The sequence below is a fragment of the Pleurodeles waltl genome, chromosome 12 (genome assembly GCF_031143425.1).
Source record: "Pleurodeles waltl isolate 20211129_DDA chromosome 12, aPleWal1.hap1.20221129, whole genome shotgun sequence".
NCBI lineage: Eukaryota > Metazoa > Chordata > Amphibia > Caudata > Salamandridae > Pleurodeles > Pleurodeles waltl.
The window spans coordinates 514,217,453-514,229,822 of NC_090451.1; the positions used below are offsets into that span (position 1 = coordinate 514,217,453).

At 42.2% G+C, this 12,370-nt stretch overlaps 1 protein-coding gene across 11 annotated transcripts in view; it reads right to left on the bottom strand.

Annotated features, from left to right (window-relative positions):
• KIFC3 (kinesin family member C3) overlaps nucleotides 1–12,370 on the bottom strand; it is a 308,219-nt gene that overhangs the window by 45,831 nt on the left and 250,018 nt on the right. For all 11 annotated transcript variants that reach the window (XM_069217375.1, XM_069217370.1, XM_069217368.1 and 8 more), the window contains 4 exons: nucleotides 11,295–11,534; nucleotides 8,218–8,391; nucleotides 7,978–8,125; nucleotides 7,608–7,738 (listed from right to left, as the gene is read on the bottom strand). In XM_069217375.1, coding sequence (XP_069073476.1) covers nucleotides 7,608–7,738; nucleotides 7,978–8,125; nucleotides 8,218–8,391; nucleotides 11,295–11,534 — 693 coding nt within the window. The remainder of the gene's footprint in view (nucleotides 1–7,607; nucleotides 7,739–7,977; nucleotides 8,126–8,217; nucleotides 8,392–11,294; nucleotides 11,535–12,370) is intronic.

Consider the following 12,370-nt stretch of genomic DNA (forward strand, 5'->3'; position numbering starts at 1 on the left):
GAGCGTTTTAGAGCATCATTGGTTGAACCCTTTTAGGATCAAATAATTAGCAAGAATGGGTAAAAGGAAGCAACTTAGTGCAAAAGATACTACCTCTCAGAAAGATCATTCCACAATATTAAAATTTATCTCAGGAGCTATGGGGGCTATTGATAAACAGATTACTAATGTTGAGGAAAAGATACTAATTCAGAAGGGCCCGTCGGGACCTTCTACTAATCTTCTCCCGCTAGCAATAACCTCCCCAAAATTGACCAAGTTTTGGGAAAGTGGAATCCAAACTAAAGGTATGAATGGATGTCTCCAAGACATAAATGATTCTATCTCAGACACTGACGAGCATTCACCCTCACCTAAACGTATAAGGAAACCTAAATTAGTTAGGAACGACAGAGTTTTCAGTCAAGAGCCACCTGACAAAATTAGACACAGCACCTCTGGAGCTCAACATATGGAACCCACGGCACAAGCACAAATCGTTCGTGAGAACATAAAATCTGGCCAGAAGAATAAACAATCTACAGTGAAAGTGAAAACTAATCCCATAGAGACTATTAATGCCTTGGAACATCTAGTAAGGTCATCTTTTGACCTAATGATAAAATGTTTAACCCAATTGGAAGAAAATGTGAAGCTAATGCTCAACTTGATGAAGGCACAGTCTTCAAGCTCAACAGCTACAATTACTCAACATTGTGGCGACACAGACCCACCCGGTAACTTTAATTCCCCTAAAGAGCATCAACAGCCACCAATCATTCATCAGACTACCCAAAGACATGTAGACTCTTGCACACCGTCAACTAGCACTAGAAGTCCCCAACATCTAAAAGCGAAGACAAACAGATGGGAATTACTGAACAGATTAAAACCTCCTCTGGATTTTCTCCCAACATCAAGAGACACATTAGATCTTCCTCCCGCTGTAACTCCCTACGTGTTAGTTCTTGCAAATGTTCCTACCCTATCCGGGGATAATAGGGAATCATGGACAGCTTTGAGAAACAAATTCCTGAACTGGATAGGAACTTGTATGAAACCTGGCATGACAGACTCACTTTTTGAGGATATTAAGATGGTCAGAAGGGTAAATTGGGTGGGCAGGAACCACAAAACACTTAGGGGTGACTGTGTGGTACTCTCGTTCAAAACCCCAAAATTGGTCGAAGACATTCACGGCATTTTACTGCTCCCTCTAGGTTTTTTTTTTTTTTTTATAACTGCAACCTAGGTCATGATCGATTTGGTCCTAATCCTGAAAAACAATCCAGTAGATCTGAAAGAAACTATAGGATTCCTACTAAGAACAGATTTCATGTCCTTTGGTTGGAAGAAGTTGATTGACTACCATTAGATCAGGGAGCAGGTAGGACTAAGCCTATTATGACGAGCCCTGTGCCTGACCTATGGGCACTAAGAAAAAATGGCGATGGTCTGGTGGAGAGCATCGAAGATGAAAGGATGGACATGGAAAAATCACAGAGATAAAATAGTCAACGATGAAGCGCTAATAAGTGGATTTCCCGTCCAATCGGTCTTCTCTGAATCGACTTCCAACCTTCACAGAGAGAGTAACAGCTCTCCACTAAAAAATAAAGTAATTAAACATTTTCCTGTGGGACAGGGTATTCACATTCGGAGAGAGGATTTTTTTATTTTGGAATGTGGCGGTTCTGCGCCTGGACTGGTTAGAATACATTCAATCTTTTTCCTGGGTGTGTTTACAAGAGACTTGGTCTGTGGATCCTATTCACAAACGGCTTCAGGACATTTCATACCCCCGCAGTCCCTTGTCCACGGGGTAGGGCGAAAGGTGCACTGTGTACATTTATCTCTAATAAGTTTGATTTAACCAAGGATAGTTTAATTTCTAACTTGTTTTATCAATTGATCACATGTGAACTAAAAAACATTGCACAACTGGCGATTATTCATTTTTACAATAATGCCCCTCAAAGATTTTTTACCTGTACTTAAGCTTTTGCAGGAGGACTTGGACCGAGTATGTAATTCATCGCACAGAGACTTTTATTGTGTGGGGGCGCGATTTTAATACACATCTGTGCCCTCAAACTGATGAGAAATCCTGCGCTTGTGGCCAAGGTGGAGATGATGACTCATTTCGTTTTATACATAATTATTATGGTAATTTGTTGAATGACACTTTTTAAATTCAACCTTCTTTTTTGTAATAGTTTAAACTATAGTAAATCACAGATAAAAACCTACCTTTAATGGCAGGCATGCCAATACAATAATTGAGTTTATATTAGTATCTAATAATTTTCTTTTTTGTATATCGGAGTATGAAATCCAAGACATCATGTTCAGTGACCATTATCCTCAAAGTCTAAGCCTTGTATTCCCACAAGCTACAATCAAACATAAGGAATTAGCAGAGAAGGTAGTGAATATTGAATTGGGAGCAAGAAATGGTTATACTATTCAGTGGTCACAGATTGAACCTATAGGTTTTATGAAACAATTAATGAGCAAATTTACTAACGAGTTTGAAACTTCTCTCTCAGACAACATCAGACCACAGGATTGTATTAAAGCATTCACTGCAATCGCCACCGGAATAAAACAATCTCTCACAGTAAGCTTTGGCAAACCTAGACCTCAGGTAGACAAAGGATGGTTTGATAGCGAATGCACACAAGCCCATAAGAATCTAAAACAATACCTACAAAGCCAAAATCCTGACAAACATGGAATAATTTTTTTGAGGAAGGAGTATAAAAAGGCCATAAAAAAAAGGAAACCAAATTAAAAAAATGAGGCATGGCATTCTCTTTATGATGCAAGTCTCCAGAATGACAACGTTAAATTCTGGAAAATAGTAAACTCCCCCCTCTTATGTGATGAAACGTCACCAACCATTGAAATAGCCATCACGGAAGAGGATTGGGTCACATATTATTCCATAATATACTCTTTAAAAAAAACTTGGCCTTGGACTTAAACCCCCCCCAAGATTAGATTTTTACCCCATTATTCCACCATTTAGTCTAAATGAGGTTACTGACGCTATTAACGCCAGTAAAAGTGGGAAAGCACCAGGCCCAGATTGAGTCCCAATTGATATTTACAAGTTTAACGTCTCATTATGGGGCCCTTTATTGACACAGGTTTTACGCGCCTGTTGTGCCACAGCCTTTATTCCGACCTGGGCTGAGTCCATCATCGTTCCAATTTATTTTTAAAAAAGGAGACCTTCAAAACCCTGCATGTTACCGCCCAATTTCTCTGCTTGATACTCTCGCAAAGATTGCTGGACGCATTGTTTTAAATAGGTTGAGAGAATGGACGGAAGATAACAATATTCTTTCGGACCTGCAATATGGCTTTAGGGTGGGGATAGGGACTATGGAGCAGGCCCTGAATCTAGATATTATATCTGGTAAATATACGAAGGCCAAGGCAGGAGCTTTATATCTTGTGTTTGTCGACCTGACTTCAGCTTTTGACTGTGTGATTCACAGCAAATTGTGGCCTATCTTACTGGACATGGGGGTAGATATAACAATAGTTCATTTCATCAGGGAATTTTACTCTGGAGCTAACGTTAGGGTACACTATGGGCCTCAGGGGGAATGTACCTCAGCTTTTTCTATAGAGTGGGGGGGGGGGGGGGGAAATTCAAGGTTGCGTTTTAGCTCCCTTATTGTTTGCTTTATACATTTACAAATTAGAGGGGGTGTTATCTAATGCTTGTAGTGATCTTCCACAAGTTGGTTCCCGTAAGATCCCAGCACTTATGTACGCGGATGACGCCGTTTTGATGGCCCGCACTCCAGTAGCTTTGCAGCGGCTACGAACAACTTTTGACAATTACATGGAAGCCTTGGGCCTTAGAATTAACCACTCTAAAACCTTTTCAATGACATGTGGTATTAAATCCACAAAGAAACCCCAGATCATGTTAAAAGGCGCGAAACTAGATGACACAGGAACCTTTTCATATCTAGGCATCATGTTTGATAACAAAGGTACATGGTCACAAGCCATGAAATGCAGGAAACTGATATTTACAAAAACTATTATGGCTATAAAAAAAATAATAATCTAAAAAGGTTGGTAGAGCGACCCCCAAGGACATGATGACACTGTACAACGCAAAATGTGTTTCCGTTGCATTGTACGGGCCAGGACTCTGGGGATATAGGAATTGTAATATCTTACAGTTAGCTGAAAACGATTTTTTAAAGGCCATTTTAAGTGCTCCAAAATCCACCTCAACATTGGTGTGTCATGCAGAAATGGGGGGTAACATACCTCACAGACTTAATACGTATCCAACCAAATTTACTTTGGCATAAAGTATGGACCTCTGACTCTGCTAGGCTGAATAGGGCCATTATAGAAGATGCACAAGCATTAACTTACTCGTTGAAAATTCCATGGCTGAATTACATAAAGAATTTTGTCACGGAGTTGGGGCATCCTGAGCTATATTCTACTCTAGATAAAATGGAAACAATCTCTAGGAAAGATATGAAAAACACCTGCCTTACCCACCTGGCCGATTTGAGATGGGTTACTGAGGTAACAAATCCAGCGTAATGAGGAACCTTTTGTTGCAACAAATAGATGGCATGGCACCATACTTAAAATATGTATTGAACCCAAGGCACCGGTATGTCCATACGTGCTTAAGACTAGAGAATTTTCATCGTCTTGTCAGCTTTCCACTTAATAATGACTGGACTCTAGCTGTGGAAACATGTCCTTGCGACTCAGTGTCTGACCAAAGTACAATGCACATACTCTTTTTTTTGTAAATTTTATTCTGATTTGAGGAAAGTGTTTGTGATCCCATTTTTTTAAATCCATGCATTTTAAACAATGTCGCCCAGCTTTTATTTATCTCTTGTCCCTCCCATCAGTTATGATCTGTAATGGTTTAACTTTATATTTATGCGCAGTAATTAAGGCTAGATCACATTATGAGGCAAATTAGCAAGGTTTTTTAAACTTTTATAAGTATTTTAGCTAAGCTAATAGCTTCCGTCATATATATATATTGTCCTACGGATCTTATATTGTTTCCTATGAGAATTTAACTTCCTGCAGTGAAACCTGTTATATGGCATAAATTTTTTTGTATGGTTTGATTTATTTTGTGTCTCTTATCTTTTATGATTGTTGATTGATGTTATTAGTATGTATTATTTGCTTTTATGATTGCGAATTACAATCGAATAAAGTATTTTGAAGAAAGAAAAAAAAAAAGACTGCATTTGTTGTGTGTGATAATGCTTTGCCTGCATATTAAACTGCCTACAGTGTGTTCTTACAGAAAGCACAAATACTGTCGAGCCAAGTTCTCGACAACCCTCTGGAATGTATTCCCAAATAAATGGGAGGAAGTGAATTACTGCTGGGACATGCACTGCTACGAAGAATAAGTGTTTTGAGCTAAGAGCGACTCAAAGGAATGTGGGTGTGACAAGAATCTCTGGAATGGGAAGATTCTGTGAATGATTACAATCTGCCCTTTTATTGGGTCAATTATTACAGTTAACTTCACAGCTCTGTAGAGTGATCCGGTTTAACTCTGTGGCCCATCTAGTCAGGATTTTGCAATAGCTAGAATAGCCAGATACTCTTCATTCAATAGTTTGCATGTTTCAAGATACGTTTCTGCCAGATGTGACACCTGGGTAACTGAGCAGGAATGGTTAGACTCATTCAAGACATCTTTAAAAATAAAACTTATTTCAAATTGGCTAAACATACAAGAGCAGATTCAAAGTTTGGCGCAGAATGCTTTCCCTATTGAAGCAGGAACTAATACAAGGATCAGAATTTTGCAGTAAATACTTTGATCCTAATTAGAACCCTGGAGGTCTGACCGCCACCAAAGCGGTGGTCCGATCGCTCTGACGGCAGTCAGACTGCCACATTATGACTGTGGCAATTGGGCCATGGTCGGACCAGTTTCCCTCCACTGGAGGGACTGGTGGTCCTAACCCACCAGGGAAGCGCTGGATGCAGCACCGCCCTGAAGATTACGACCCCCCTCTCTGCCAGCTTTTACATGACAGTTGTACTGCCATGCTAAAAGCTGGCAGAGACAGGGTGCAGGGGCCCCTGCACTGCTCATACAATTGGCATGGACAGCGCAAGTTCCCCCATGGATAGCCCCATGGCGCTTTTCACTGTCTGCACTGCAGACAGAGAAAAGCGTGATGGGTGCTGTAGCACCCTACCCACCGCAACATTGCTGCCGGCTCAATTATGAGCCGAAGTCAATGCTGTGAGCTGTTGCCCGCTGCGCCAACGGGCGTAAACACAGTTTCTGCCCGCTGACTCAACGGGGAACTTGTAATGGGGAAGGCGGCCGCACTGGCAGCAACCTGACCGCTGGTGTTTGGCAGGCAGCCTTTTCTGTCCCCCCCCCCCCCCCCCCCAACTCCTAATGACCCCCTTTATTTCCAAAATATTTCCCCAGTTCGGCTGAAAGTTACCAGGGAAAAATGTCCCGAAAGAAGGCAAAAAAAGAAACAAAATTATTCATGAGGACAATGTTACGGTAAGTACCAAATCCACATATACCTAATTTCCAAAGTGAAAAGTCAGAACAGGAGGAATTTACGGCACCAGGTAAACACCTCAACCCGAAGTAATGGTTTTGCAGATTTGCTCTGTGTGGTAAATACCATCCTTATTCCAACATCATATAGTCAGGCTCTAGCTTCAACATCTGCTCCTATCAGCTGCACTACTGACACCAGCAATAGCTGGATTAACCTAATACAGCTATAATTTTGTGGCTGTGTTGCTGTCTCCCCCAATATTCTCTGTACCAGCCGGGAGGCATCACACTGATGTGGTAAATAAAGTAAATTCCATTATTCACTTGCCCAGTGGTTTTCCTGAAATTGGAATGAACTTAGTCCAAGGGAATTGGAGCATTTTTCATAAGAACGACATTATGTTATACATTTTTTAGACATATGGAGATTACGTGATTTGCTTAGAATCACAGGATGTTGAGCCATGGCGGCATTCAAAACTGACTCCCATACGTAGCTAAGGTAGCCTAGGGGACCTGAATCCCATTAGAGAGACCGTACACCAGTCTGTATTTACGGCCACCTGAACTTGCGAAGAACTGTGTTAATTCACCTAGACATAGGGCACTGGCACATTGTAGTCAGACGCAGACTGCTGCTCCTACAACAAGTGCCTTACATATGGTTCTGAGTAGGGTAAGAGAGCATCTAGAGAGCTGAGCTGGGAAATGTCTACGCATCACTGAGTTGACCTGTACCTCTTACATTGGCCGGCATCACAAATGATGACTCGTTTTTTTTTTTGTGGCTGGGTGAAGACCAGCTCCATGAACTGAATTAATCATCTGTAAAGAATGGTTGCACCTGAGAACACACTAAGAAAAACCTGTAAGAAGATCTCACTGCAGTGCTCAATATATAAAGCTAAAAAATAAATAAGTGCTTGCACTCCTGGAACTTGCGATCACACCTACTGACCAAGGATGCAAGTACTGCTACAGCACCACAGTTATGCAGACGGTAAAGGATGCAATGAAGAACACTGAAGATCTCAAGTCAATTGGTGGGTTCTACTCCAGTACTTACCTCCTCTCTTGCATTCTTGAGCGCCTCCTGCAACAGGTTGGGGAAGTCTCGTACTTGCCGCTTCAGACCATTGTAATCATTAGTGAGGGTTTTTAATGCTGGCTGGAGAGAGAGGAGGTTAAACCGTACCCCTGTGGAACAAAACAGCAAACTATAAACAAACAAAAGAACATACATGCTAAATATTTTTGTCAAATGCATAGAGTAGCATCCTCTATTTTAGACTCAAACTTACAATTCTGGAACACACCCATTTTACAAAAACGCCACATATTGATAGGAGTCATGGTTTACTGCTATTTCTATCTAGATTGGCTCATGAACACCACTGCGCCAAAGAAGCAAGCGATGCCATGCAGCCGCCACCTACCTGCAAGGTTTTCGTGCACAGATTTCATTTCAGTCTGTGCCCTAATAAATGCATCCTCGATGGCACGATTCTTCTCAGCTTCCATAGTCTGCATCTCCTCTACCATCTCCCCTTGTGCTCGCTCAAGTTCCATCTCGTACATCTGAATCTAAAACAGGGGGTCAGCATCAGACACATCGAATGACTTCAGAAATTTGTTTTTTTTTCCCCATACACTGTACCCAGAGTCCCATGCAGTACCTGCCCTCGGAGCCTGGCCGCCATTTGCTGCGCACCACGCAGCTGCTCCTCCATCTCTCGCAGCACCTGTCTTTGCATGGACACCTGTTCTTGTAGTAGCTGGGACCGGGCCTGCTCCTCGCAAAGTGCACGCTGGGTCTTGGACGACTCTACCTCCACCGTCTTGACGATATACTGCGAGAAATTACAATAAGATATTACAATCTAATTTTTGTGCTCCTCTTATACACAAGTAAGGAATGCGGCATGTTTTTTTTATTATTGTACATAATAGCATTTGGGCATGTGATTCTCTCTTCAGACAGATCAACAAATGTTCTGCAAGACCTGTGCCGCACTTCAGCGCCTAGGAACCTGCAAGTCATTTGCTTCTCACAGATGTTTGGATTGCCCCATAGGCCAACAAGCTATGCTGCCAATTAGTGTAACTCTTACACCATGCCAAAGAGCCTAGTTTTCGGTCCTTGAACAGAGCATCTGACCTCTGCACTTCATGTACTCTTTCAGTGCTCATTCCATAACCAAACATCCACTTCGGGGTGAGGCTGTGGATACGATCAGGTACTATGCTCTCCATGCCTAGCACTAAACCGATGTATGTGTTCCCCTCAAAACGGAGATCAATAAAACCGAGTGAGCCTTTGGTTAGCCTGCACAGAGTCTTTTTAAGATTTCAGACCACCACGATTCACTTAAGTAACTGAAAGGATTGGAGTTGTGCTTTGCTCACATACCAACATCAGATGGGCTGAGTCTAAGCTATCACACCACGAGTATGGTAGTTTGTGTATTATTTCAGGGCAAAATTAGATAACGTGAGACTTGTGATCCTTTTAAATCCACATATGTAAGATATGAGAAAGTTAGCTTTTCTTTCACAGTAAAATTTAGTATAAGCAATTATGCACTCTTCCAACAAAAAACTCAATAGGGTGCCCTTTGGATTACTCTAGGAGAGGCTCTAGCAAAACTGGGGCAAAGTTCTACGTTTTGATCTTCATCCATTTACATTTTACAGTGAAGATAGCTTCTTGGTTATTTTTTTGCATTCTGTGACACAAAGGTCCAAAAAAAAAAAAAAAAGTTTGTCAACTTTGTTTAACTTTCCTGTGACACTTTGTGAAACAACAACAATCGCCCAAAGTGGCATGCATATGCCTAGATGTGGGTCCTATGCTCATTGCGTCACTGAAACCAAGCTGTACTCAGATGATGAACCCATAACTAGGGCCAAACTAGACCCGGGTTGCTTGTGATCCAGCTCACGGAGGACCTGGCTTGGCAGTTCAGGCTGGACTGTTCCCATGAGGAGCAGGGTCAAGACTGATTTGCATATGACTGGGTCAAAACTGAGGCGGCATGGTGAGCAAAGGAACGATGGGTAGGGATGTTACCCCGAGCAACTGCCAGTGGTTAGACAAATTGCTAGCATTGCTCCCATCACCTATTGTGTATTTCATGTATCGAGCTAGGTGGCTCAGGTATGCCCAGATGTGTCCCATGCTCATTGTGTCACTGGAATCAAGCTGTACCTGGCTGATGAGCCCATAACTAGGGTGAAATCAGGCCTGGGTTGCTTGTGTTCCAGTTCAGGGAGCACCTTGTTTGACAGATCAGGGTGGACTGTTCCCATGAGAAGCAAAATAATTGATGTATTAATCCCAGATCTGTGATAGGGGGTGAATGTTTGATTGGTTCCTCATTCTGTCCATCATTTGTGTTAGTTTGCTTTTGTCGCCCTAAGTGTGCCAGGTAAGCCCAGACGTGGGTCCAGGGCTCACTATGACACAGGATTCAAGCTAGCCTGGCTCATGAAGGGCGGTACCTGTAAAGCGGTCCCAGGATGCTTCTTCCCGGTCCAAGGAGGACCTGGCGTGGCAGTTCAGGCTGGACTGTTCCCATGTGAAACAGGGTCAAGACTGATTTGTATATGGCTGGGTCCAACGGGGTGGCATGGTGAGCAAAATAATATATGGATTAGACCCAGATCTGTGACTGTGGGTTTATGTTTGATTTGCTCCGCATTCCAGCCATCATTTGTGTTAGTTTGCTTTATACAAAGGTAGTCAAGAATTGTGGGAGTCTTATGTAATATGCCCCCTAGACACAAGGCCGACATCTCCAAGGGACTGTGAGGAGATCTTCACATTAGTTTTCACATTTACCTAGAAATGTTGTTTAAGTCTGTTCTCAACTTTTCTTACACAGGAGGAGTGGGTCTTCACATTTACATGTAGGGCTAGTACATGTATCCTTGTATTGATTTATAGGAATTATGAATTAATGTAAACTCAAATGCAGCAATAGCAGCTGTGAGTGCACATTCATCTTTATCTGTGGAGTTTGTGGGTGAGCCCCAAGTTTCACATGTAGGCATTTCATACAAGTTTCACTTCTCCATTGTTTTGCAATGTGCCCACACCTTTATGTACAGGAGAAGAGTGTTTCCTTCATTTAACTGTAGGAGATTTGTGCCCGATCTAACCATGCTTTGAAAATATTCTCACCTTTGTACACTACATGTGGCAATGCTTTTACATGCAGGCTCTTGCCTTTGTACAAGTTCTAGGCCCAATTCACTAAGATGTTGCTACATGTGCAAGAAAATCATTTTTGTATTACTTTTGTTTCTCAAACAGTATGTTACAGCAAAGTTTTTTCTGAATCTGGGCCAGTATCATTATATGTGAAGGTGTAGGCATGTCCACACCTTTATGTAGGCTGTGCATCCTCGCAAGGTTTACGATCACCTATATCTGTATGGACTGCAATTATGTGCTCATCTTTATCTGTGGTACTGCAAAAGTGCACTCTCACCATTACCTGTGGGAGCTATATGTTTCCTCACCTTTATCAGTGGGTATTTTGGATAGGTTCTTACCCTTAACGGTGAGGGCGATAAGCATGTTCTTGCCCAGTCTTCGATAGCTCTGGGTGATTTCTTGCCTTTATCTGTGAGGGCCGCAAGTGTATCCTCACTTTTACCTGCGCAGTTCCATATGCATCTTCACATTTATAAGTGGAGGTGCAAGCATATCTTAAGCGTTTACCGGTTGGAGCTGCAGGTAAGGTCTTACCTTTATCTGTGGGGGTTGGGCTTTTACACTTGCAATGGTCTGCTGGCACTCTCGAAGTTGCTCGGTGAGCCTCTCTTCAGTCTCATCTCGCTCTCGCTGGGTCTCCTTCAGCTGCAGCTCCACTTCAGTGAGGCACCTGCTCCTCTGCTGCAACTCCCGCTCAACCTCAGCAAGGCGCACCTCCCGCTCCTTTGCCTCCTGCTGCGCCTGTGATAGCTGTTGCCTCAGTTGTGCATTCTCCTGCAACAGGGAGACAATTTAACAAACCCCAGCTTTTGTCAACATCATATAAATATTAAACAATTATATAATATTTTTTCACCCAAACAAGTCTCGTTATTCCAATAACAAATGAAGTCCGGCCACGCAGGACAATTAAATTGATCCTTTATTGAGATGACTGACACACTTTGGTCTTGGTCACAGTTCTGTATCGCACTAGAAGTACAACATATGCCATCTGCAGAGATGACGCTTCTACAAGAGCTCTTCCTCCTTTCTCACCAGAGTGGGAAACACAATAACATGGGGTAGAGCAGTTTTTTTGTACCAAAAATGGTTCACTGCATCTCAGAATGGTCAAATGGTTTTCTACATAGCCATGCTCCCAAGAAAGCTAGTCACCAAAAACAAAACACAGAACCAAGGTAGTCATAAGAATCAATCCAATCAGATGTTTTTTTCTCATCAGTCCTGCAACCTTTACATGTGGTTCATCTAGGGTACACAGATTTTAAAAATGTTAAACTTTCACAATAACTGTGTACCACAAACACATTGTGGTCTATGATTCGAAAGTCCAGCAAGAGGTGCAAACACTGGTAGTTGTGATGTTTTGCCAATGCATACTAGCCAGAATGCAGAGGAGAAGGACAACCTGTACATTTGAGGGCGGTGTCAGAGTAAAGTGAGTTGTCTGCTCCTGCCTTGATGCAGGAATATACACAACAGTTTCATGATTTGCTGTTCCCTTCATGATTAGTTTTCCACCTACTAACTGTATTCCGTTGCAAATAAATGTGGTACACAACACTCTGACCAAGGGAGGATCACTGTAATTACTGAATTTTGCAATT